General features: G+C 57.7%; 1 protein-coding gene across 1 annotated transcript in view; it reads right to left on the reverse strand.

Moving 5' to 3' along the window:
- SLIT3 (slit guidance ligand 3) overlaps window positions 1–26,305 on the reverse strand; it is a 536,028-nt gene that overhangs the window by 49,346 nt on the left and 460,377 nt on the right. The window contains exons 12-16 of the mRNA XM_079771932.1: window positions 26,016–26,087; window positions 15,781–15,924; window positions 14,493–14,656; window positions 4,923–5,073; window positions 3,632–3,706 (exon numbers count right to left, since the gene is read on the reverse strand). Of these exons, the coding sequence (XP_079628058.1) occupies window positions 3,632–3,706; window positions 4,923–5,073; window positions 14,493–14,656; window positions 15,781–15,924; window positions 26,016–26,087 (606 nt within the window). The remainder of the gene's footprint in view (window positions 1–3,631; window positions 3,707–4,922; window positions 5,074–14,492; window positions 14,657–15,780; window positions 15,925–26,015; window positions 26,088–26,305) is intronic.

Raw genomic sequence — 26,305 nt, forward strand, 5'->3', positions numbered from 1 at the left:
AACACATGCCCCACCTAAGGGGGCGCTGCTCCTCAGGGCAACTCAATCGGAGCCATTTGGGAATGTGGGTCCAGTTTTGCCAGATCTTCTGATTTTCCAGAAATCCTGATATTTTGGTGTGTGCCATCTCCTGATTTTTAAAGGTGGGCAACTGATTCTTATTAACAACATAATCGTGGCCGGCAAACCCGCCCAGGGGCACCCGGTGGTGGGGCTGCCAGTTTCCAGACTCCGGTTGAGAGTTTTCCAGACAGAAACGGCTGGAAGTCATCCGAGAGCCACCATGACTTCACTCTGAAGGTGATGTCATCTGAAAAGTGGCCTTGAGTTGCCACAGTGCTAACGACCCCGTGGGCACCAGCTCATCCTTCTGCATCCCTTACCACAAGCGATGCTCAGGGCAACCTCATCATTCTGACATGGGCACGGGGGCTCAGAATGGTCCGAAGGGCACAGCTAAGTCTAAACCCCTGACTGTGTTCACTCTCCGTTGCCCACGTGCCCTGTCAGGGTAGAGTTAAGAATGCATCCTGGCCAGGCCAGTATGGCTCAGTGGATGAGCATCGACCTATGAATCAGGAGGTAATGGTTCGATTCCCGGTCAGGGCACATGCCCAGGTTGCAGGCTCGATCCCTAGTAGAGGATATGCAGGAGGCCGCTGATCAATGATTGATGTTTCTATCTCCCTCTCCTTCTCCCTTCCTCTTTGAAATCAATACAAATATATTAAAAAAAAAAACACAACACAGAAGAATATACCCTAGGGCCCTGGCCCCAACGTCCTTGAGGACACTTAGCAGACTCAGGCACAGGCACAGCTGGCTCTGACCGCCCATGGGCAGAATCCAGGGGACCCAGCACCTCTCTGGGGCGTAGGGGTGGTGGCGGGTCCCAGCGCAAAAGGATCTCTACTTAACCAGAGTTGACGTCAAGTTATTTGATATAAGTGGTTGCAGCTGGAGGCTGCTGGGCCCAGGTTTGCCCTGTCGGGTCACTGAGCCGGCCGGCCAGCAGTGTTTATATGGACTTATGCATGCGCGTGCCCACACACACACATTTGCTGCCTCTGTGCCGTGTGCTCCCCAGCTAACGGCCCTGCCACCACGCCTGGCTCCGTGCTGCTCACTGACTTTTGACCTTGGATAGGTTCCTTAGCTTTCTGTGTTTCAGCTTCCTCATTTGTAAAATGAAGTCATTTCAAAGCTTTTCTGTTTTTCTTGATGAAGGTTAGATAAATTAATATCAGTATTATCTGGCGCAGAGTAGTAAAGTGACAGGTGGCTAGCTGTTGTTATTGTCCTTGCTGTTATTTATTATTATTATTACTAGAGGCCCAGTGCATGAAATTTGTGCACAGGGGTTGGGGGAGAGAGTCCCTCAGCCTGGCCTGCACCCTCTCGCAATCCGGGACTCCTTGGGGGATGTCTGACTGCCTCTGGTCACAGCACCTCACCACCAGTCAATACCCAGCCTTGTTCAGTGTGTTTCTGTATAGAGACGCCTCACTTAATATGTGCTGCTGACTTGGTTACATGTAGCCTAACTGCCGGAGCAGAGCTCTGACAGTGTGGATTTCTACAGGAGACGCACCACCGCTTACTGTGCTCACGATCGCCAGGCCGCGCCTCTGCACTGTGTTAAACAGTGAAACCGCCAAGGAAAAGCACAAATGTGCAAAAATGTGGCGCTCATAGACTGTGGAAAGAACACCTGTCTCCAGTGTGAGAGCTGGATGAGGGGGCAAAGCGTGGCCTTGTTCCCTGGGGAAACCTGCGGGGCGGCTCAGGCTTCTGCTGCCCTCCGTGTCTGCAAAGGGCCAGGACGGCTCCGCGGGTGTGGGCTTTGAGATCATAATACATGTTAGCAAGTAGGCAGATTAGCACATACAGGGCTGTGAATAACGAGGCCGGACTGGGTTTCCTCTGTTCCAGGGGAAGACCTGACCTCTAAGGCTGGGCGCTGCGGAGTGTGGGGTGGGGGAGGAAGAGGGGGCAAGGAGAAGGGATTAGATGGTAAAGAGCTTCTGCTGGGGGACCTGGGCAGGAGGGGGAGGGCACAGCCCAGCCTCACACTGTGGTCGCAGAGGAACCCACATTCATTGCTGTGTGTTCTGAGAGTCACGGAACCTCTCTGAGCCCCACAGGCTTCCTCAGCCCCACAAAGGGGAGCGTGGAGCCACCCCCTGGCAGGTATGTGAGGACGAAGTGAGACGATGCACAGGGGGCAAGGCCCCCAATCAATGCTCTAACAGCTCAGCAACATCATTCCTCTTCTCTTTATGATTGATCCTAACTCTTAGGCAGGGGCAGGGTTGTGGCGCTAGGCAGACCGGGCGGTGCGAAGCCCAATATAAGAGCAGGTGGGCCTGTGCCCGCGCTCAGGCTCTGGTTAGAGGCCGGAACCTCTGGGCTGGGCCCATGCGAGGCAGCTGGCTTTCCCACTCCAGGTGCCTCACTGATCGGGGCCTTTAGAGTCCACTTACTGTGGACAATGGCCAAGGTGTGGCGACAACCTGAGTGTCCACTGGTAGACGAGTGGATAAAGAAGATGCGGGACGTACGTATGATGGAATGTTACTCAGCCGTAAAAAAGAAGGAAAGATTACTCTTTGAGACAGCATGGTTGGACCTAGAGGGTATTATGCTTAGTGAATTGTCAGACAGAGAAATACCATACGATTTCCCTTAGAAGTGGAATCTAAAGAACACAATAAATGAACAGACAAAACAGAAACAAACTCATAGACACAGAGAACAGACTGATGGTTGCCAGAGGGGAGGGTATTTGGGGGGCTGTGTGAAAAAGGGGAAAGGATTAGCAAGTACAAATCGGCAGTTACAATATAGTCATGGGGATGTAAAGCATAGCCTAGGGCAGTGGTCGGCAAACTCATTAGTCAACAGAGCCAAATATCAACAGTACAATGATTGAAATTTCTTTTGAGAGCCAAATTTTTTAAACTTAAACTTCTTCTAATGCCACTTCTTCAAAATAGACTCGCCCAGGCTGTGGTATTTTGTGGAAGAGCCACACTCAAGGGGCCAAAGAGCCACATGTGGCTTGAGAGCTGCAGTTTGCCAACCACGGGCCTAGGGAATACAGTCAACAATAAGGAAATAACTATGTATGGTGTCAAGGGGGCACTAGACTTGGTGGGGGAGCATTTTATGTGTTATATAAATGTCTAACCACTATGCTGTACACCTGAAACTAACATAACATTGAATGTCAAGTGCAAGTAGGAAAAAACCCCAAACTTTTAAACTCTCACCTTGAAAAAATTGCTAAGTGACATGCACCTGAGACCCCCGTGTCCCATTGCTGGTTCTTTCCTGAGTCCCTCCCCCTCCCTCCGGGCAGATGCAGGTGGTGGGCTGGGGAGCAGGACGAGCAGAGGGCACATGGGGGGACAGAGATGGCATGGGGCACACACGATTTAGAAACAGTGACGTTCTGTTTTGGGCCTTAGCGCCTGCTGCCTGCTGCCCAATACATGCCCGGGGGGTGGGGGTGGGGAGGAGTCAGGAGGAGGCCGAGAGGGCCCAACTGGTGCTGAGGGACTGAGGGATCCACCTCCTCCCCCACATTCTGCCCAGTCTGCCCAGTTTGCCAGTTGCCCAGCTGACTTACATCTTCCGCAGGTTGGGCAACTTCTTGAAGATACCAGTGGCCTCCAGGACAGATATCTCGTTGTCGTTCAGTCGCCTACATGGGAAACAAGCAGATGAGGGGGCGGCTCAGCTGAAGATGGATGGGGCTCCCTCCCTCTTTCCCACCTTCCGATGCCCCACCCAGCACCCCCATGGCTTCAGCTGAGTTGCCGCCTGGACCTCACACTCAGCCAATATCAGCAGAGCTGTGGACAATGCAGTGTCCACCCCGCAACCCACGGGTGGGGAGGGTGGAAAGGGGAGTGTGTGAGGGGCAGGAAAGGGCGAAGGCCAGGCTCCTCCCGGGGAAGCCCCTGGACTAGGTGTGCTGGGCTTTTGAATACTCAGCACCCAAACCATCCATTGCCAGTGACCCGCCTTCACTCAGGAGGGCACCAGTGACAGTCACACCCCCGGGAAGGCCTCCCCATGTCCTCCCAAAGCGCCCAGCCTCTCGGCTCCTTCCCGACCCTTCCCTCTGCTGGGGCTGCTCGGGGGGGCCTCCAGATCCCCATGCGTAGGTGCTCAGGGAGAGGAGGGTCAGGAGGCGGTGCCTCACCCTGTCCTGCCGGGACTTGTGAGGCCAAGAGAAGGACGGTGAGGGTAATGAAGGCCACCTTCGTTTACCCGGGGCTTACTCTGCGCCAAGTTCAAGGTGAGTCCTGTGCTCACATTCTCTGACCTAATCGTCCTGGCCACCCTGGAGGTAGGGTCATTGCCTCCACTTCTGCAGCTAAGAATCTGACCCTCAGATCTGAGAAGCAGCTGCCCAGTATCAGGAAGACCGGAGAAGGCGGGAATCAGACCCAGGTTCGCCAGCCCCCCACCTCCCAGTGCTGTGTCCCCGCCCTCCCCCCCCGCACCCCCCCCCACCCCCGTGGGTAACTTTCTAGCGCTTCCTTTGTGGATAAACCATCACACCCCTTATCGGCACACTTGGAGGCTCAGATACAGCTCATCATCCGAGCTGCTCTCTCGCTCTATGCCAGTTACTTATTTACCATCCGTCTCTCTGGTTATACTGTAAGCTTCGTAAGGACGGACTGTCTGCTCTATTTGCTGTGAAAGCTGGTGGGCCTAGCATGGTGCCTGGCTCACAGGTGTTCGGGAGATCTTTGTAGAATGACAGACTGTCTTCAGGTGTGAGCAAGCTGCCCCCAGGGGATGCCTGGGCGGCTGAGTCAGTAGGGCACCTCAGGAGACCCTGCCAGGGCTGACCCGGGGTGACTGGGGTGGGGATGCGAATGGAGTCCCCCCCGGGCGGCACTTACAGGTCGGTGGCGTATTCAGGGAGGTGGCTGGGGATGCGGGCCAGCTTCTGGTTGGAGCAGTCCACAACGGTGCCCTCGCAGCGACACTTCTCGGGGCACACGAGGTCCATGAAGCACTCGCTGCTGAACCGGCTGCGGTAATCCTCTGAGCCTGGGCGGGCCAAAGAGGGAGGGCGGCGTCACCAGGGCTCCCGCACCCGCCGGGGACAGACACGGCGCTGCCCGCATTTGTTGGCCACCTTGCTGGTGCCCTCCCGCCCCCCGGCTCTCCATCTGGGCTGCCATTCACGGTTCTCATCCCCTGGAAACCCCTCCGTGGGCGCATGAGCTTTTGGGGGGCACAGGCTTATCAGAGATGCTGAGGGAAGCTAGGACGTCTCCTCCTAGAACCGCTCCAGGCACATGTGTATGGAATTTGGCCACAATTTAGGGGGCTACTGAGTCCTGATGCTCCTCGTCCATGGACCCTCTGAATGTCCATGACAACCCAAATGAGGAGACTTCGATGGGGTTCTGATGGGGCTACACCAGGGGCGGGAACAAAGTAAGAGGAGGGGTCACACACTCAGGGCCACCCATGGCCACCGACACCTGGTCCAACAGCGGGCGACAATACCGAGGGCTGGGACCTGGGGAACGGAAGGCCCTGCCCCGGAGCTTGGGAATGTGGCCTCGTGTTGCCTGACATTCCTTTAAAAATACGCTGGCGAAGAGTAACAATTTAAAACACAGAGAAGACAAGCACCAGCCCTCTGAGGGTCAGATCTGCGCCCCCTCTCCGCCTTGCGAGGGAGCCCTGCTGAGCTCCAGTGAAAGGCCAGTTCCGAGGAGCTAAGAGTGTCCGAAACTAAGGTTTATTTTTTCGAAATGTGGTTTTCCTTGAGGGTAACAGGGCCAACCACGCGCTGTCCGAGCGACGCCCTGGCAGCCGCTTTATTGATCAGAAATGCCCCCTGACCCTGGACAAACCTCCACGAGGCAGACCACAGGCCACACCCACGGACGGGGCTCTGTTCCTCCTATCGGACCAGCTAGCTGATGGGAAGGTCTTCATTAGCTCGCCATCAACGTTCCATGAGCGCAACGCCAGTCACAAAACAAGGGCCCGGTTCACGTGTGTTCAGGGCATCAGCGGGGTGCCACTGGCTGGGGGGTGAGGGGGGGCGTGTAATACAGGACAGGTTCAGGGACCGCGAGTGTTGTGTCCTCGTGTGGCCGCCAGGCGCACCTTGGTCTATCTGCACCGCGAGCCATGTGGGCGCCGCAGTACCCAGGTCTCGGCCATAGAGGGCGAGGGTTTGCCTAGGCTTTGCCACTGATTCGCTTTGGTCTCTCCACTTGTACAAAGGGAATCAAGTAATTGCCCCTGTCTACGGGGGTTGTTGTGAAGATGCAAGGAAGATCGAGGCACTGGAGGGTCTCTTGGGAAAGGGGCAAGAGTTGTGTAGCTGTTTGTGTTTCTACTTGTTTTTTCTAGAACCTAGTGGAACGTTGGGCATGTCGGAAGCCACTGAAACATCCAAGTAACCCGTGACAATAGCTGACATTTACTGAGCGTGGACCAGGAGCTGGGCACTACCCTTTGAACTTCAAGAGGGAGAGTACAGTAAGTCTCTGAGGGCATCAGGCTCCGTTTTACAGATGAGGATGCTGAGGCCCGCAGGCACTCAGTCTCGGCCGAGGGTGAAGCTGCGCCAGGGCCCACGTGACTAGCACCACGCCTACTGCAGGCGTGCTTCCTGGCAAAACCTCCCAGGACTGGTCCGGAAGCCCTACTAGGTGGGTGGGTTGAGCTGCAGGCTCCTGCCCTGGGCTACGGCTCCCACCCGCTCGCTTCTCCAATGATCAACCTGCGCGAATTTCTGATGGACAATGGATTTGGTGGGTCTCTGGTTCTGAAGTGCACCTTCTCCCTACCACAAGGGGTCAGAGGTCTGGACCCATCTCCACGTCCTCCCCTCTCCCCCCAACCCCCACCCCCACCGCCTTCACTCCACCTTCCACCCCCAGGTTCGTGTGAGCAAAACCTGTCAGGGATCCCCATGGTTTTTTTTGGGGGGGGGGCACTTCCTTGTCCAATGCCTTACACAAATCTCTTGCCCTTGGCCTGCCAGCATCCAGTCCACCGGACAACTCTGACCGGGGCCGTTTTCCCCAGAGGCACCGGCGTGCCGAGCCCGGGTGCATTTCATTTGGCAAACCCTGCGAAGTGACAGCCCTCTCGGTTCCTGGCCAGCGGCTCCATACGGCCCGAGTGTGCAGGGGCATTTCGCACATATGCTATGCTTTTCCTTCGGGAGGTGTTCACGCGGGATCCTTGCAAAGCGGAGGAGCCCTGAGAGCTGGTCAAAGGCAGAAAGATGGGGGGGGGAGGGGAGGGAGAGCACGGTTTGCTCTTTGACACGCTGAGCCCGAAGACACGCACCGCCGGGCCGTGTCTGGGGACAGCCGCTGGGTCACGTGTTTCCCTTTTAATCAAGGTGAGAGCCGTGTAGTTCGCAGGAATTGCTCTCTGTAGTATACTTGGATGACAATGGGCACACCTCTGCAATGGAGCCGCTGACCCGTTTTAATGGAATGATTTTGCAATTAGATTCGATGGACTAACGTGTTCTTCCCAGCATCCCCCCTGCTGTTTTTGTTATTGCCCTGGTTTGTAATAACGAGGGGGTCAGAGTATAATATTTTGGTGGGTGGGGGCCAGAAATGTTAATCATGGCGTAGGCACGTGAGCAGAAGGGTCTGTCCCCAGGCGCAGCCCGCCTGAAATGCCACCTCCATCGCTTCATTTTTCATGATCGAAACGACCCGGGGTTTCTCGGAGCCATTTGTTCTGCCTAATGCTCATAAGCACCCGAAAGTATTTTTAACTTTCCCAGGGCTTTAAAAGTCGGTTCCCATCTCACTGCACATTTGTCACTGCCAGAGACGCTTAGCCAGGGAGGGTAACCGCGCCCGGCGGCTGGGGCTCTCTCCGGGGCGGGTTCAGGCGGGAGAGCTCGGGGGACTTGCAAAGGGGCCATAGAACTAAGCTGAACCGGGTCTCGGGAGAGCTGATGTCACGGGCACTCCTCCTCCTGCCCGGGTGGTCTCCTCCCCTCCTGGGCAGCTCAGAACAAGGACACTGGGTACACGATCACAGAGAAGCTTTAATAGATTGGGTGGGGAGCGGGTGGAGATCCACGACAAGGCCATTTTATTACCCCTGGCTGGACCGGTAGGGAGCCCCAGTCGCCCTCTATGATGGACGCGGCTGCAGCGCCAGACTGGCCCGGCACGGCTGCTGTCACTAGCCGTCTGCACTCTGTCATCCTTCCGGCAACCCGTTTGTGGAGCGGAAGTTACAGCTCCGCCATCATCTGATGACCATGGACCTGTCCAAGCACACGTCCAAAGCTCTTCTTCTACCTCCAATATCTCTAAGGTGGGCAGGATGAAAGAAAGGAGGAAAGGAGCAGAAAGAGGAATGGAGGGCGCAGGAGGCCTGCCAGGCTCATCAGCTTGGAAGAGAGTTATGTGGACAAGCGAAGGGTCATAAGTCATGAGTAGAACCAAGAGGACATTGCCAGGCACAGTTATTCCCTCGTGGGCGAAGACGGGGACCAGACACCGGCAGCTGGAAAACGCCAACTGTGCTAACGGAGTCTGGGAATCAGGTGGGTGAACAGCTGTCCTAGGAAGGTCTCCCCGCTATTGTGAATGCAGCCATATGCTTGAAGGCAGAGGGAGATGCCCGTGGCCCACTGGGCACAGCCTGGTCACATGCCTGCTGCTGAGGACCGGGGAGGTGCCAACGGAAGGGTACTATAATGGACACACTCCCTAAGGCCTGGCCCTGGCACGGTGGGCAGCACCCAGGAGCTCAGAATGCCCCCCCTGACCCTGTTCAGAGGAAAGGGGACTTCTCCAGGCCCAGGGATTTGTTCTGTACCATATGGATCTTGGTATAGTTATGCCAAGAGGAGGACCCATATAAACAGCACTGCTTGCTCTTGCTCTCTTTCTTTCTCAAGTTATTTTCTATTAACAGAAGTAAGCTTGAAAGGGAATGTTAAAAAAGGAAATTTCAATTCCCTATCAATTCAAGTCAAAGTCTTTTTGATTTTTTGATTCAAGGCAATGGGACTGTCCATAGCTGGGAAGGCTGAGTACTGCAGACATAAAGAACATGCATGCTGCAGTCAGGGGGCCCTGGGCAAGTCAGTGAACCTCTCTGAACCTCGCTGTCCTCATCTGTAAAGTGGGACTTAGAGACAGGGTTGTTGTGAAACTGAACAAGGTAGAGATGTGGAACCGTGCAGTGCCTGGCCTACAGTAGCACGCAGTACATGGTAAGAGAATTCGGAGGTTCACAGGACTCTCGGGTACTCAGCCAGGCGGGCATGTGGCTGAGCGGTAACCTGAGAGAGGAGATAGTCGAGTCACACATCCCCGGGAGAGCCCAGAGCCCGCTCCTGGGCCTAGGCCAGGGTTCGGTTCCCACCATGGCTGTCTCTCCTGGGAGAGGACACGGACTCCATGACATGCACCATCAACACAATCTCTGGTTACACTGGGTCCAGGATTTATCAAGAAACAAGCTGAATGGGAGGCGCCAAGATCCCTCTCTTCATTGTCAGACAGCAGGTGTCTGCATAGGCGCGTGGCGTTGAACTAACACCAGGTAAAGAACCTTGGGCCTCCATGTTAACTGTGCTTGAAGGTCAAGGGAACAGACTTCAGTCTGCACGGCACCAGGGCCCAAGTGCTCCTAAGGAGTGGGGGTCAGGTTCAGAGGAGTCTCCCAGGTTCATCCAAGTCTCGGACTCACGCCCGTGTCCCCCATTCCCATGCTCACAACCCTTCCCATAAAGATGGTGGGAGGGGGCGGGCCTAAGCACTGTGACCTTTGGGTTAACTACACTTGGGAAAATGACCTTGGGCTGGAAGGTACGACTGGTGGTTTGAGCTTGGACCCGTCTACTTTACCCGGCTGGCATCCAGACTAGATCTGGGGAGTGGCGACTCCATTTGGGGTAGATGTGGATACACATCTTAGCCTGGCCTCAGGGTGCTTCTCCGCCCCTTTCGGGCCCGTATCTCTCCCTGGAGGGGAGGCACTCAGCGGTGTGGCGACTCCCACCCTGCCCCGAGGCTGCCCGGGGGGTCTGGCGGGTGGCGGCTGCGGTGTCCAGAGCAGAGAGGTGTCCAGCGGTGCGGTGCGGTGCGGTGCGGCGGGCCATGCTGCAGGAGAGCGCGGAGCTTTCCGCGGTGCTTGACAGAACCATGTTCCGTTTCCATCGTTCCACCACATGGTTAGATCAAGCACAAAGGAAAGCCCCGCGGCGACCGGGCAGTCAGGTCAGGAAGCAGCGTCAGAGAGAGGACAGCTCAGTGGAAGCAGCGTGGAGAGGCGGGAGCCGAGGAGGCCCCACGGAGCGAGATTAGTACCAGGAGTGGGTCCGCGGGAGCACTTCCGAAGACAGGAGCCCCCGCCCCGAGCCCGCCCCAGGAGAGACACCGGAGGAGGGCGGGGAGAGGAGGGGGAGACCCGACACCTCCACTCAGGATGTCGGGGCAGAACGCATCCTTCCCCAGACAATGAAAGCAGCAGGGGCCCAGTCACGTCACCGCCTGCACTGAGCCTCTGCGCCCCACGCGGTCACGCCTCTGATCCCACACGGCGCCAAACTCCCAAACTCAGCAGAAGTGCCTGCTGTGTGCTCAGTCCTGAGGCCCCCCCAGCAGAGCCTCCCCAACAGCCCGCCCAGCCCTTGCTAGAGACGCGCCACCATTCCGGGGGGTCTGGCAAAGCCGCCACGATCTTCAGGAAAAGCCCTCTGATGTGCCACAATTGAGGAGTCGCCTCAGTGTCCTTCAGGGTCCCCAGAACCCCCCTGGCTGACGGACGTACCTCCCAGATTGCCCAAGATATAATGGGGGGGCGGGGGGGAATCTGAGGGAAAATACACGTTTCTAGCAAGGGAGGCAGAAGGGGGAGCCAATGGGCCCCGCATTGGGACGGAGACCCGCAGTCAGTGTTCTGAGAACACTGATTTCACAGAGGAGGTGCCGGTGCTCCAAGGACGGGCCTCTTTCAGACTGAGAGGAGGAAGGAGGGGAGGATACCAGTTCCGGGCTCTTGGTGATTTCCTGATTTCTTCCATGGCTATGAATCAGTTGGGGTGGGGGAGGGGGCGAGGAGGGGGGAAGGTGAGGCAACAGCCAAGTATTTCTGATGCCAAGGCCCAGGTGAGGATGCTGGGCTTTATGTCCCCGAAATCTTGCAAGAGATCGGGCAGCTTTCATGCACCTGCTGGCTCGGGACTCCCCCCCACCCGCATCCCCCCAGCCACTGGGAGGAGACGTGTACCTGGAAGAGACCTGATCCAGGGCCAGGTGCCCGGGCCCCTCCCTCCCTGCCCTGCCCTGTGACGGAGCGACGGGTCACTGTCCTTCCACAGTGTGCTTTTGGGACGAGGCCGTCTCAGCATCTGGACCGTGCACCGGGGTCTGAGTGGGCGGCCGGGCAGCCAAGGGCACGGTGCAGCTCTGGGTCTGGCCCTTGTCTCCCTAAGCCCTCCCCCTGCCCGACCGGAGTTGGCCGCTGTCATTCAGACCCAACTCCGCTTGGACCCCAGGCATGCAGGCTCGGTAAGAGCTCTGGTTTGGGGATTTGGTGTTCGGGCGTGATAGGCCCTCAAGGCCACAGCAGGGCCACCGCCCGCTCCTGCCCCTGCTGCCACCTGAACACCAGGGAGGCTTTCCTTCTCCCTGGTCTCCTCAATGACAGCCAGGGGAGGGGCGCGGGGGGCAGCGAGGGAGAGTCTCCTCAGCCCGTCTCTTCCTCTCTGGCAGGGCCTGGTGGGCTGGGGGGCGGGGGGGGGCTCTAAAGCTCTAATTCCCTGAGTGCCACGCTGTCGGACACCTTTGCACATCTGGTGTCCCCACCTCTGGACTTTTCACCAGGAGAGTGGCCTCTTGCTGACGGGTGCCCACACACACAGTGGCGGGGGACGGGGGAGGAGGAAGGAGGGAAGACGGTATCTTCCAACTGCCCGTGCTCCCCGGGGTGGGCTCCGGGTCCCCGCAGCCAGGCGGCGCCCTTCGGGAGGACGTAATCGGGTGGTCAGATCACCCCAGCTGGCAGCCTCTGCCTCTAGCCTGACCTGCTGCCCAGGGAGGTGGGTGCGGCTGATGGAGCACACGCAGGGCTGCTGGAACCCAGACCCACCGTGAGGGGCTTTACGTGCTGCAGGAGCCGCCCTCCAATGGGCTCCTAATTACATCAGCGGTCTCTGCAATGGGGCGCTTTTAGGGGGAAGTAAAAGGCAGAGTTATTATCTGTCAAATCCACTACGTGTCACCGGCCCCTCCTCCTTTCCTCCTGGAAACAGCGTTAGGGCTCTGGCTCCGCTGCCCAGGCCAGGGCGGCGGGCCCAGCGTCTCCCAGAGCCCAGGCCTCTGGGGCTCAGCAGCTCGCTCTCTCTCCCTCCCCTGCAGCTCAGGAAACAGAAGCTGCAGAGTGCTCTCGCTTTCTCTGCCTTTCGAGCAATAAGAGAGGGAGGGGCGTGCACCATGTCTGCTTGGTACTGATTACAACAAGACATTTAGAGAGCGCCAGGCCAGGGGCCGCCCTTTGGCCTTGTCCGTTGCATGTGTATTTCCCAGCATTCCTGCCTCACACAGAGAGAGCAGCAGATCCTGCAGTGCAGAGGCAGGTAGGCTGGGCGAAGCTAGAGTCAGAGCCAGGCTCCACGGCCTTGTGTCCTGGGTCTACTCGCTACTTTCTCTTTCTCCTACTTGCCCCTTCACCTCCCCCCCGACCCCCCTCCCCCGCCCTATCCCAGCCTACAGTCATGCCTGTGTCCCCGGGAGACGCCAGTCTCAGACCCTGCCCCCCAGAACCCTGGCATCGATCTGGAGCCCCACACCAAACAGGACCCCCATGAGAGAGACAGTTTGGTGTCACCTGCCTTCCTTTCCCTCTGATTGCCCCTCTTCTTGAGCACACCTGCCTGTCAGAGCGAATGAACGCGGCCGTGGCCAGACAGGCCGGGGACGAGGGGGCAGTGTCAGTCAGGAGGAGAGGCCCCTGGGAGGGATGGCTGAGCCTCAGGGGACAGCCCTGGGTGGGGAGGAACTTCAGACAGAGCTCAGGGGTGGGGTGGAGGGAGGAGCCATTAGACCGGGAAAGACAGTCATTCAAGCAGCTGGACCTCCTTCCCAAATGCTCTTCTCTCCCAGGTGCTGCGAGGAGCGAGCTAGACCCGGGTCCGGCCCCGCCTCCACCATGGCTGGCTGTGACCTTGGGGTGCCTGTCACCTCTGAGCCCCCGGCTCCCTCTGCTGCAGGGCGGGGGCCAGTCCTGCTGGCCTCACAGGACTGTGGGAAGAACCAAGCCAAAGCAGAGCACGCGGCACCGTGCTCACCAAGGCGAGAAACTGCTCTCCCAGCAGACACGCTGCTCTGGGGAGACAACTGGGAGCAGCGCCTCCTAGTGCCCAGACTCCCTGTTACCCCCAAGCCGCTCCAGGTATTTGCTGCTGTTGAAAAAAACAAGACAGCTGAAGTTGATCATTCTGGAGACGTGGACTCCAGGGTGTGACTTAGAGGGCAGGAAGGGCTTGCCAGCAGCAGAAGCCTGCCCCCGGGCCCTCTCCGGGCCACCCAGCTGGCGCTGCCCGGGAAAGTGCGCCCTGGGGTGGGGAGAGGAGAGGTGCTCGCTGACACACGGATTGTGAGGTTGGTGCGGCATCTCGGCACGTGCCGCTATCAATCTCTTCCCGCTGGGAACACAGTGCGGCTTGGTGACTTTTTTCCAGGAGCAAAGGACACGAATGACAGTCATTTTTAACGGCCCATTCCCCTAACTACTGGGTCAGGGAGAGCGACCTCCCTTTCCAAGAGCTGAGAGCGCCCCTGCCAAATGACAGTCATTTTTAACTGCCCATTACCCTAACTACTGGGTCAGGGAGAGCGACCTCCCTTTCCAAGAGCTGAGAACGCCCCTGCCATTCGGCCGGGTGTCTCTCCTGGAGCGGTGGGGAGCGAGGCGGCAGAGGGAGCCTGGGGACCGGAGGGCAAGGCTTGCTCTTCTCTGGCGATCATCAGAGTTACCAGTCCAGCGGGGGGAGCTGGCAAACATGTCTGTGAAACCTGTAATCCACTGCGGGTGAAGGGCTGCACCAGGCGGTCTTAGAGGGGAGAAGAGGCCCCCAAGATTATATGCTGCCCACCGCCTGGCCTGAGGAATACCTCTCTACCTGCCACTTGGGGAGCACGCTTCAGACACTAGAAAAAAATGCGTGAAAAGCCCGCCCCAACCTAGCTTCCACCTGCCGCCTGGGCTCCGTCTCTCCTGAAACCACGCATCCCCCTGCCGCCCCCCACCCCCACCCCATGATTTTACTGTGTGTGTGTGTGTTTTATTTTAAATCCATAAGGTAATTGGTTTTCTGCAGGACTAACTGAATTTCCCCAATTTAATTTGCAAAGCTGCTCCCAGGAGCCACTGCAGCTCGCTGTCCTCCAGATCGGATTACGGGCCTCCAGGGGGCGGAGGGAGGTGGGCCGCCCTAACCTGATTACCTGAGCAGCGGAACTTCTTGCTCTTGACCTGGCTGATGCGCTTGTTGGCCAGCCGCCGGGGGCTGCTGCAGCGCGCCCCGCTGGTCTCGATGGGGTTGTCCTGCAGGTAGTCCGCCAGCCACTTCAGATGGCAGTCGCACACAAACGGGTTTTGGGCTAAGTGGCTGGGAGAGGGAGGGGCGTCCATCAGGAGTGACCCGTGGTACCCACACCACCCCCTCCGGCTCGGTGCTGGGCCCTGGCCATCCAGGGCATGGACCCCTCCCTCATCACCCCAGGAGGCCTGGGGGGCGCGGGGGCTGCTTTCAGAGGGGACCAGAGAGGGGCTGGGGACTCGGCCTCGCCCACTCGGGGCAGGACCCACCGCGGATCCCCCCGACCCTCACCCATGCCAATCCTGACGGGCAAAGCGAGCTGCAGGCCTAGGGGGTGTGCGCAGAGCAGTCGGCGTTTGTCTCTGTGCTCGGCCACACGGGCGCACAAGGCAGCCGGCGGGGCGGCGGGCACCGGGGTGTCCATAAGAAGCGGCGGCACTGCGGCCGCCACCGCGCCGTCGTGAGCAGCACCGTGGCCTCGCTCCCCTTGGCTCAGTGAGAAAACCCCGCAGAGCTGCACACGGTGCCTGGCACGTGGGAGGGGGCCGATAGGGAGCAGCTGTTCCTGCTCTTTACTGGTTCCTGTCTCTTGCTGCGGGCCGAGTGCCAGATGACTCAGACGCCCCAGGCTGACGGCCAGGCCACCGGCTGGGGTGAGGGTCTCAGCGTGGGGCTGGAGCCTTCAGCAACATGGCCTGAGACCTGTACTAGGTGGTCAGCGATCTCACGGACCTCTCTGTGAACATGTGCAGTGCTAGGGAGTGAGGAACGGCTCCCAAGGCGGGCGGTGGAATACTCCTAGGGTGCCCGTATCAGAGGGTAGCCGGGGTGGGGGTGGGAGTAGGTAGTGGTGGGTTATCCCCAGAGAATATATTGGCTGCAGTGAATAAGAGAGCAGTTGAGGGGCAACTCTGCCTGGATTCAAATCCTGATTCTCACTAGCTGTGCAACCTTGAGTAAGTTACCTAACGTCTCTGAGCCATGGTTTCCTCTCACAGAACCGGGGGATCATAGCAGCACCTACCACAAAGGGCTGTTATAAGGCTTAGAGGTTTGCATCCAGGGGAGGAACTGAGCGTGGCGCCCAGCGTGGTGTGAGCTCAGAACAGGGGAGCTGTACTAGTGCCCACTCTGCCCGCACGCGGGGGTCCCCGAGGCCAGGTGTGGGTCCCCTGCTGCCTGGGCATACTCACAGCGTCTGGATGGCCTGCAGAGGGGCGAAGAGTCCCTTGCTGATGGTCTGCAGCTTGTTGTCGTAGAGGGAGAGCAGGTTGAGGTTCTGCAGGTCCTGGAACGTGTTCACCCGCAGGCAGTTGATCTTGTTGGCATTGAGGAGGCTGCGAGCACAAGAGAGGCGGGTGACGCACTGACCCTGGTCGTCTGCCGTGGGCCCAGGGCCGATGCAGGGACCGGGCTGCAGAGCTCCTACGCTTTCCTCTCAGAGAGAGAGGGACTCGCCTTCCTGTGGCCACAGACACTGAGAAGATGCCTGGGCATGGGCATGCCAGGGCACCATGGCCGCTGTGCTGCACTCTGCCATCATCTGGAGCCTCCCCTCGAACCCGTGCCTGGGAGGAAGGCTGGAGATGGTGCCCACGGGTGCGGCTTTCTGCTCTAGAATGCAGAGGTTCCAGGACAAAAAAAAAATAAAAAATCATATGCACAACTGTTTCCAAGCTGTAGTTGACTGACTAAAGACCATTTTGATTCAGCAAAGTCCTTGGTTCTTTGGGATCACTTATTCCACTGGAAATCTGATGAAAGTTATAGAGCATCCTCCCAGAAAGCACACATCCATGGGTGGGCTTGTGTCACAGTGTCCTCTCTCTCTCTCTCTCTCTCTCTCTCTCTCTCAGCATCATAGAAACATACCTTGCAGGTGGAACTCAGTCCAGCACAGGCGATGCTGTGAGGGGACAGGAGGGTCCCCTAAAGAACCCACATTTCCCAGACTGACGAGGGGTGCCCTTGACACTCGCTTAAAGTAATCTCTCAGTCCCTCCTAAGTGGAAGCAGGGGCGGGGGAACCGAACTAACCAGCTAAACGCTGAAGTGTTAAAAATTCCTATTTTCGGGGCTGGCCCAGAGCTTCCCTGGTGGGGAGCAGCCCCCGAGGATCGAAACAGACTGTCTCGTCTCCGGAGGCCCTTGATGCCAGGGCCCCCGGGGCTTCTGCTGGCAGCGCGATCATCTGTGCCACCTGTTCCTGCTGCAGCCGGTGTGCGGGCAGCTGCGGCCGTGACAGGAGGGGCTGCCTGTGTAATCTGGCAAATAATGGGCGGGGTCCCCAGGGCTTGCACAGATGTCCGCCCGCCTCACGGTGCAAACGAGCACGTGTTGCGGGAACGCTTCTCGTGTTTGCCAAAGTGCCTGTCTGACGGCCTAGTGTTCCCACAGTCACCTGGGCAGATGGGCAGAGCGCGCCCCTCAAGTCACAGGTGGGGAACCCGAGGCGGAGTGGGGGGATCTGCCTGAGGTCACACGCTGGGAGTGGTTATGATCATTGGGGTCTGCAGAGGGACCGTGTCTTCTGTATGAATGCCTCACCTCCTGCCCACGCCTATCCCTTTTGTAGCTGCCCAGCTCTAGAATTTCCTGTGCTTTAGAGATCACGTTTTAGTCGAGGCCCCTCCGTTTGGGGCATTCTGAGAAGGATGCCTGGGAGCAGAGAAACAGGGAGAAAAGCTAGAGAGCCCCCAGGGCCCAGCACCCAAGAGTTAGGGACAAATGGACCACACACACACACACACACACACACACACACACACACACACATTTTGTGATTGGTTTAAAACAAGAAGTATGTGGTAAATGACTTGTTCCAAACGTTGACATTCAGGGCCTCCCGAGGGCACTGTCTAGGCTGGCGAATAGTGAATCATTTAGCGAAGAGGCCAACTCAGAGGTGCGTCTGATGGCCCAAGGATAGGATCCTCCCCACAATACAGTGCAACATCCCTCATGTAAAAACCATATTTTCCAGCGTATAGGACGACTGGGCGTATAGAAGATTTTCCTGGGTTAAAAAGTCGTTTTATATGCCGGAAAATACGGTATGCTCATTCAGTCCTCCCAGTGTTAAAAAAACACCTCTCTCTCTCTCTCTCTCTCTCTCTCTCTCTCTCTCACACACACACACACACACACACACACACACACACATCAGATTTCTATTTTCTTTTGAAAAAAAAATGCAGAATCTGGGTCCACTGGAGGCAGCTATGGAGTGGCTGCCCCTTTTGATAGAACATATGCCCTGTTTGCCACAGTCCTCACTTCTCCCTATTGTCTGCCCTTCACTATTCCATCTACCTTGCCTGCCTGCATAGGCATTTAGATTTGAGACGATAGTGCAGATGCATAAGCCTAATTGCAGGACTTGGTTCTGGGGAGTGCAGGATGCTGGTCAAGAATGGCCCTGGGGAGGAGGAGTGGCAACCATGACCTGCCTTGAAAGAGTGTCCCAACTGCATCCCGCTCTGGCACCCTCTGCTCCCCTCAGAACTTCCGAGGCTTCTTTCTCAGACCCAGATGCTTTCTTGTTCCTTACTGCCTCCACATCTCTCGGCATGGGGTGCTATCGAAGGTGTGAGGCGTCTCACCACCCAGGCTGGCAGAATTACTCGGCCAAGACAGCACAGCGGGCGGCCTGCGTGGAGCAGGAGCTCAAGGAAACACGAAGGGCGCGGGCTTGGTCCCTTTTGCTCTCCCAGGACGCGTGGCTCCCACGGCACGACTCGGCGGTGCAGGGAGAGATAACATGAAGCTGCGCATCCAGATGGAGATGCCGATGGTCTCACTGATCCCAGCCCGGGTGCGGCCTGACAGCTGGTCCCTCCGCTTTCCTCGGGAGGAAGGCTGGCAGCCGCTCCACCCCTCTGCTCCGTGCATGGAACACGGACAAGTCGGAGGGGCGTTTAAGAAACACCCGGGCATGGAGCAAATAGAGAGCACACAGCTATTGGAAAGGGGGTTCAGCAGCTCCTCACTGCAGGAACCGACGCGCCCTCTTTCTTGATCTGCCCTGGTTCTCGCCCCTGAGACATGATGACAATCACGAGTCATCTCGGGAGACCACGGCCTGTGTGTGCCCTGTGCCACACACTCTCCACAGCCCTTTCTGTGCCGTATTTCCTCTCACCCGCATGTCATTTTGCCGATGAGGAAACTGAGGGTCAGAGTGGCCCCCAGCAGTAAGCGAAGCTAAAGCCACTCGACTCCACCGCTCATCTCTGACCCACTACGTACAATCCATAGTCTCTCCTGTCCGATGGAAGGGGCTCCCGTCCCTGGCGAGGGGCGCTCTTGCCTGGCTCTGGAATGCACTGGGCACGCCTCAGGTGGACGGGTCTGGTTGGGTCTAGGAGACGCTGCTGGCCTCTGGGTTGTGTTGAGGCACTTTAAGGAGGACTTGGCACCAATCTGGCAGAGGGGCTACTCAGCACACTGCCATGGGCACAGAGGGGCCGGTCTTCGCTGATGGCTCGCCCCTGTACCACGCAGGGCTGCGGCCATTAGGGATCACTGTCTACATGCTGATTTGGGGGGTGGTGTGCTTGTCTGTGCTCCCCTCACCTGAGCTCTCATCTCCTCTGGGCAGGCCAGGGACAACGACGAAGCAGAGACAACGGCCTCCCTGGAAGACGGGGAGCTCCAGCTTGCCGTGGTCAAGAGGCTGCTGGTATGCAAGCTTGGAACCTGGACGCCCCAACTGGCTCCCCGCTTGATGGACTTACAGTTGGAACCAGAGAGTCAGGGGGCTGGGGCATGGCGCATTTATAACTATTTCCTCAGAAGCAGATCCAACCATGCTGTGGGGACATCTGCTCCCAGACCCAGCACCCAAGGGAACCTCAAGGTCATATAAACAAAAGGGAGGGGGTGCTGGGAGGATCAGGCCAGGTGAGCAGCTGTGCTCACAGGACCTTCCAGGTAATATGTCAGGTCGTAGCTAACAGGTAATAAGTTCTATGTGTGGCAGGCACTCGCCACGCGCCCCACAGCCCTATGAAGTAAGTGCTCTCTCCACCTGACAGGGCACCCCTGGGTCTCAGAGAGTGTAAGTGCCTTTGCCCAAAGTTGCACAATTAGCAACCAGGAGGTTGAGAGTCGGATCCATGTCACCTAAGCCCACAGACTTCACTCCTGGCCACCGTGTCCCTGACGCTCAGCCACTCCCACTAAGGGACCGGAGTCACCGAGGGCCTCCGGGAGGCGTGGGCCTCATCCTCCCAGCCACTCCCGGCCACTTAGTAACGAGTCCATCACAAAACCAACCCAAAAGCCGGGCTCCGCAGAGGAGATGAAGGCGAAGGGCATCGAGAGTGGTACTACACGTGCGCCACCTCCTAGATCCACTCCCCAGTGTAGCTCTGCCAGCACTCGCCGCCCCTTCTCCGAGCACTTTGGCGTCCACATATGTTCCGTGTCAAGAGGGATTAGTGCTCAGCCCATCGACTAACCAACATGACGTGCTGCGGAGAGATAATCCTTTCCAGGAGCTGCGCCCGCAGGCAAAGCCAGGCAGGAACCAGGAGCCTCCGGAGACCAGGGCGTGGAATAGCCCGTCCTGCAGAGGAGGGCTCCGTCCTCCCGTCCTCTCGTCCTCCTGTCCTCGCGGGGGGATGGGCCGGGCAGGGCAGGAAAGCTCCCAGGAGCTCATCACTCCGCAGCTTGCACGTCACTCACTCAGGTCCAGGTAATATGGGGAGATGGACCACAGGAGGGGACCACCACACCCAGTCTCCCAAAGAGGCCACCGGGCAGACCACTGGGACCCCATTTTTAGCTACTACCCTGGGCTGGATCTTTTCATTGCTAATCTCCCCCGGGGCCCACAGCCTTGGCTGCTAGGCTGGGAAAACACAAACATCTGGGGTCAGGTTTAAGGATGACTTGCATTCACATCATCGTGGCAACACCAGCGGTCCCCATGTGGCTCAGTGGCCCAGAGCTATCTTTCCCGGGGTGTTCACATCCTCACAGCTGCCGTGGGCTGCGGGAGACAGTGACCTCTCTCCTCCGTGGATAGGGGGTTTGTCTGGAAATGCCGAGTGCAAACTCCAAACTCCGCAGGGCGGGGCCTTCTCTGAAAGCTGGTGCCAAGGAGGAGCGCAGCAGCCCCTCCCCAGAGAACAGGGAAGCCCCTCCAGGAAAGAGGGGCGAAGGCGGGCCCGGGCTCCTGCCAGGGCGGGCTGCACGGCGCCCCTGTTCCTAACTCGAGGCTGAGGAGTCCCTTTCTGCGTCACACGCACGCAGATGCAGGTACACGGGAGGGAAGCCGGCACCCACAGCCGCAGGGCATGGACCCCTTTCTTATAAAGGCTCTTCGTGGTTACACACAGCCTCTGTGGATCCCTGGCAGTCTCCCACACCATCACACGTCGGCATCAACTGTCAGTGAGGGCACCCGTTAGGGGAGCTCCTCTGGACCCCTGATTAAGCTGCAGGATATAGAGTCAAACCTCCCTCATCCATTTGTCTTCATCTTTAAGAAAATTTCTCTACAATTAACCTTCTGCCATCCTGAATTTCTTTATCCATTAATTGTATAAAAGCCACTCTCCTGCCTTAGAACAAACAGGCTCTCATCCTTCCCCCATGAAATATGGGGATTTATTCTGACCTTTGGTAGCTTACTGAGGCCTGGCCCGGGAGGAGCCTGGTGATACCTGGCGCTGTGAGATCAAGGGACGCTGACCTGCCCAGAACCTCCTCTGCTCTGTGCGTGGGTGTTCCGGGCCACGTCATGCTACACGCTCACTAGAGGACACAGGGGGTGGGGCCCTCCTAGTCCAACAACGGGCAAGGAGACTGTCCACATCTCTCCTGATAATGACTGCACCGCTGGCCACTGGTTGTCATGGTGACGCCTGATGCAGGGGAAATTGCAAATGCAGCAATGCCATCAGGTGGCCTGTCTGAAACACAGGCTCTCCTTCAAGCTCCACAGACTCAGGGGGCCCTGGGGCAGGGTGCACACAGCTGGGCTCTCCCAAGGCAACCAGCGGGAAGCTGAGATCTGGAGAGCTGGGTGGGGAGCCCTCACCTGTTCTCAGGAGACCGAGTGACCTCCCCTGGTACCACAGGCTTGTCCCTCCATCCCCCAGCAGTAAGTGGGGGCGGGGGGAAGAGAACCTGCCCATTGATGGCTACCTGGTTACTAATAAGTCCTTTAAGAGGAGTCAACCATTCACTCAATGACCAAGCACGGAAGGTGCCAGACTTGAGTCTCCCCAAGGGCTTTCCTTAGGAAGCTCCGGTGCAGAGGGAAGAACTCCTCCCTCCAGGATGAGTCAGAGAGTGCGTCTGCCTGTACTGCTGGGAGAATCCTCAGCATCTCCCTCTCCCCGTTTAAGGACCCGGGCAGCTCCTGATCGCCATCTCCCAGGGCTCAGGGCGAGCATCGGTGGGGCGGTGACCCCCAGCCAAAGCACGTTCATGGAGACGAGGCATCCATCGCAAGAGGAGCTGACCACAGCCCCGTCCTCCCCGGCTGAGTCAGTGAGCATTCCTGTCCCGGATCCCCAGGTAGTTCTGTGGACCTGCCGTGCCGGGGTCTGCAGCGGAGTCTCTGGCGTGGATTCCGGAATCAGACTGCCTGGGTTCCAACGCTCACGTACATGCTGAACGACGATGGCCGGGTCACTCAACCCTCCAGGGCCTCAGTTTCCCCATCTGTAAAGCGGGCTTTCACCATTTCTGTAACCATGCGAAGGGATGGTGCGCGTGAAGTTCCCCGGCGCAGGCCCCGGAGCGCATTAAGCGTTCAGTAAAAGCAAGCGTGTTTATTAGCGGCAGCGGCGACACCAGGGGAACAGCTGGCGAGGGAAAGTGAGCTGCAGGGAGCGACGTTTTGCTCGCTGCCCGGTAATTGGCATGTTGCTTGGCAAACTCCGAGATCCTCCAATGGTCTTGTCTGCCTTCCAAGAAAATCAAACAACAGGTGCCTGGCTTGTCCTCACTTATTCCAGCCCCAAGACAGTCTGGCTTGGTTGAAGGCCTCCTGGAGCGGGCTTCGCATTGGATGTGGCCAGCGTTCCCCCAAAAGCTCCCACCTCTGGCGACTGCCGGCCCCGGGCGAGTGGCCTTCCTAGGCACGCCACGCAATCTCTGCGTGAGTGCTCTTTTCCCCGGGGAGGGGCCGTCACAGCGCAGCCTTCAGATGCCCATCAGAGGAGGACGTGACCCCTTTTCTTGCTTGAGGGAGGACTGACCCTTGAGCTGCAAGGTGAGGGATTGGGGCGGGGGGGATACTCCGCTGGCTGTGCACCCAGGATCACCAACTCCATGAAGTCCCAGGAGCCCAGGAGCCTGGGGGGCAGAGGAATGGAGAGGAGCAAGAGCATACCCCTGCTTCCGGTGAGGAAGAGATGGAGGGGGCCTGGGACAGGTCTCGTCTCTGGTTGTCCAACTGCTCCCGTCCTTGGAGTTGGGGGCACGTGCCAGAGTCCTCACCTTGGATTCCGAGATGTCTCAGGTCTCAGCAGTTTTGGAGGCAGTCTCTGAGCACACTCCTCGCTCAGATGGGCACCCGACTCCCTCCCCAGCACCCTGCTCCAAGCTGACAGGCTGCCTCGCACCCCCCGAAGATAATGAGGGTCGCTGCTAATAACTGATGAACGTGTGTTCGTACAGTGAACGTGTGTTCGAACTGACGCTGTTCAGGATTAAGTACAGGGCGACATACCAGCTATTTTGGAAATGATGCAGGAAGGTTGCGTGCGTCCCGGGCTGGGCAAGTTTGGTGGGAAGGCTGAAAGGTTTAGAGAATGGGGGAGGGTGAGGGAGGGGAGGGCAGGCAGGACAGCCAACGACCACGCACCCACTTTCTTACTGGCAGCATCGTGACAGGTGTCCCAAGGGAAAGAGCCAAGGCCACTCCATGTGGGGAAGGCGCGACTTTGTGATGCACGGGGAGACAGAGAGAGGAGGAAAAACACAAACCTCTCGCAAAGGGCCTTGGAGTCCCAGGAGAGGAAATTACTGACTGCCAGGGCATTCTAATCAGAGCCTTCTTATCAGAATGTCTCCCTGTCTAACGAGGAGAAAGCCAGTCTCCAGCGGGCTGAGCGCTAACTGAGATCTAATCAGGCCTCCTTCCAACGCTCAGCAGGCCAAGCCCCGTGGCGGGGACCCTTGCTGGTCCTTTCTGCAAACAGCCGGCCCGAGCTGTGTCAATCTTAGGCGTGTGTGTGTGTGTGTGTGTGTGTGTGTGTGTGCGCTTTTTCTTTCTCCCAGCTCCTCAGTTCCATCTGCTTAAAATCATGATGTGAAGCTGGAGTTGCCTCCTTGGCCCAAGCAAAGCCCTGCACGTCTATTAACTCCTGACAGCTGCAGCTCCAAGCTGGGAGACATTTCCTTTTTAAAAAACGCACATTTATCGAACCTTCGCTGCGTGCCATGTGCTGTGCTTGGCTCCCAGACGCACGCTGTTTCTCCTTCACACACGCAAGGGCATTTTCCTCCTCACACCAAACCCAGATTGTAAAAGGACCTCGTAAAAGGTACTGCCCCAGCCCGTGGAACACAACATGCCCCCATCCACCTCGAGGCCGATGCTATGGTTACTCTTCTTTCAAGGGACTAATCGCTACAGTCAACTAGCCTTGCGGTGGCGGCTCTAACTCACAGTTTCTTTGCCACAAGCAGAGCACACCAGCTGTGAATCACCCAGCGCCCCGCAGGGCCCTGTCCTGTCCTTCTAACCAACGGCCTCCCGGGCCCTCGGAGGGCTGGGACCTCTGACCACGAACGTGCCCCACCGCGAGGCGGACACGAGACAGAGCGGAGGGCGATGCAGAGAGAAAGCCAGCCTCCCCCTTGCTCGCAGCCGGCTGCTCTGAGGGACGTGCTGCCTGGGAGCTGGCTGGCACCTCCTCGCGACATGACTCACACGCTGTGTTGTCCGAGAGGAATCTGTCCAGGCGGAGCCTTAAAGGACATCGGGAGGCAGGGAGGAGAGACGTAGGAGGAAAAGGCTGGAGGCACAGCCTCACTTCCTCTTACAGGAAGAGTCCTGGGCGCCACCATGTGAGACGTGCTGCCGCCCTCCCGCTCTCCATCCTTGCTCCGGCCTCTCACCCCTGGGAGACCGCTGGACCCCCTGGTCTGCAACCTCACACTGCAGCTCCGCTTAGGGGGGTCCCTCTCCCCTTCCTCGCTGCCTGTGACTTGGAGGTGATTTTATTTAAAAAATATTTTTATTGATTTCAGAGAGGAAGGGAGAGGGAGAGAGAGAAACATCAATGACGAGAGAGGGTCATTGATCGCCTGCCTCCTGCACACCGCCTACTGGGGATTGAGCCAGCAACCTGGGCATGTGCCCTTGCACGGTTCCCGGGAATGGAACCGTGACCTCCTGGTTCATAGGTCAACACTCAACCACCGAGCCATGCCAGCTGGGCAGAAAAGACACACAAATACACACACACACACACACATATGCACACACATACACATGAACACATTCATAAATGCACATACTCATTTGAACTCAGATGCTCATCTCAGTGAGCATACATCCTGTGCTAGTCAGAGGGCGGAGCCTTCTGAGCCACAGGGCCACATGAGCTCCATGAAGTTTCTACACCTTATGCTCTCCACAGCTCACAGGATACTCCAGAGTGATTCCTGATCCCAGCAGGCGTTATGATGCACGGAGCCAACATGGGCATGGACATGCACACATACCCCGCACACCCACAGAATATGCATGTAGATGCTACAGCTACGTACTCACAAACCAGAGATAACCGCCCCCACCCCCATCAGACAATCGCAAAATGCAGGATGAGCTGAATTCCTTTCCTCACCTCTCCACATCAGAGTTCACTTATCTTCTTCAAACACGAAAGCGCAAATGACCAGAATGAAATACAAGCAAATAAATAATCCCAGAGCTCAAAATTCAAGGCAACTAATCTTCCTTAAATTAAATAAACACTTCCCTCTCGGCCATAGCTTACCAGCTAGAGTCACACCGGTGACTGATTAGGCTCCTCTCTAATTATCTCACCCCCTCCTCAAGGTCACATGTCTCCCGGCAGCTCTGTGGCTTCAGGACTGGGGTTTGGTGTATGTGTTAGTTCCCTGTCCCTAGCACCCGCCCCTAAGATCCTGCTCCTTGTAGGATTCAGCTCCGGCCTAATCTCCAGCCCCCGACCTATGGTGAGTGCTATGCCTGGGCCAGGCTCCCAGCCGAAACCTGTAGGTTTGTTCACACTGACCTTGGACTTCCTCTGCACACTCCCTGGCCCCCCTTCCAACACAAGGAGGTGCTGCAGGTGAGGGGCACAGCTCAGATTTATCTTTTCCTTCTGGTGGGTGGAGAGTCAAAAGAAGAACTCTACGGAGCAAGGCTCCAAGTTTGCAGGACGGAGCCTGCCAACGGTCCCAGACACACAAACAGCAACCGGTTCCTACTCACAGCAGCTGCAGGGACACCAGCCCGTCAAACAGCCCCTTGGCAATCTCGGTGATCTTGTTCCCGTAGAGCACCCTGGAAAAGAACGGAGAGACGGCGGTCACCGTGGATGTGTGGCCACTGGGACCCACTCATGTAGGAGACCGCCACCTCGGCCACTTGGGGGGAAGGGCTGTCAGAGTCCCCTTCCCCACCCGCCTCATTCCTTCTCGTCACCAGGGAGGTGGCCGCAAGTGCCACCTGGGCTGGGGGACAGGCTGCCCGGGAGGTGAGGAGAAATGGGCTCTACACTT

This window comes from Cnephaeus nilssonii (assembly GCF_951640355.1).
Source record: "Cnephaeus nilssonii genome assembly, chromosome: 5".
Classification (NCBI taxonomy): Eukaryota; Metazoa; Chordata; class Mammalia; order Chiroptera; family Vespertilionidae; genus Cnephaeus; species Cnephaeus nilssonii.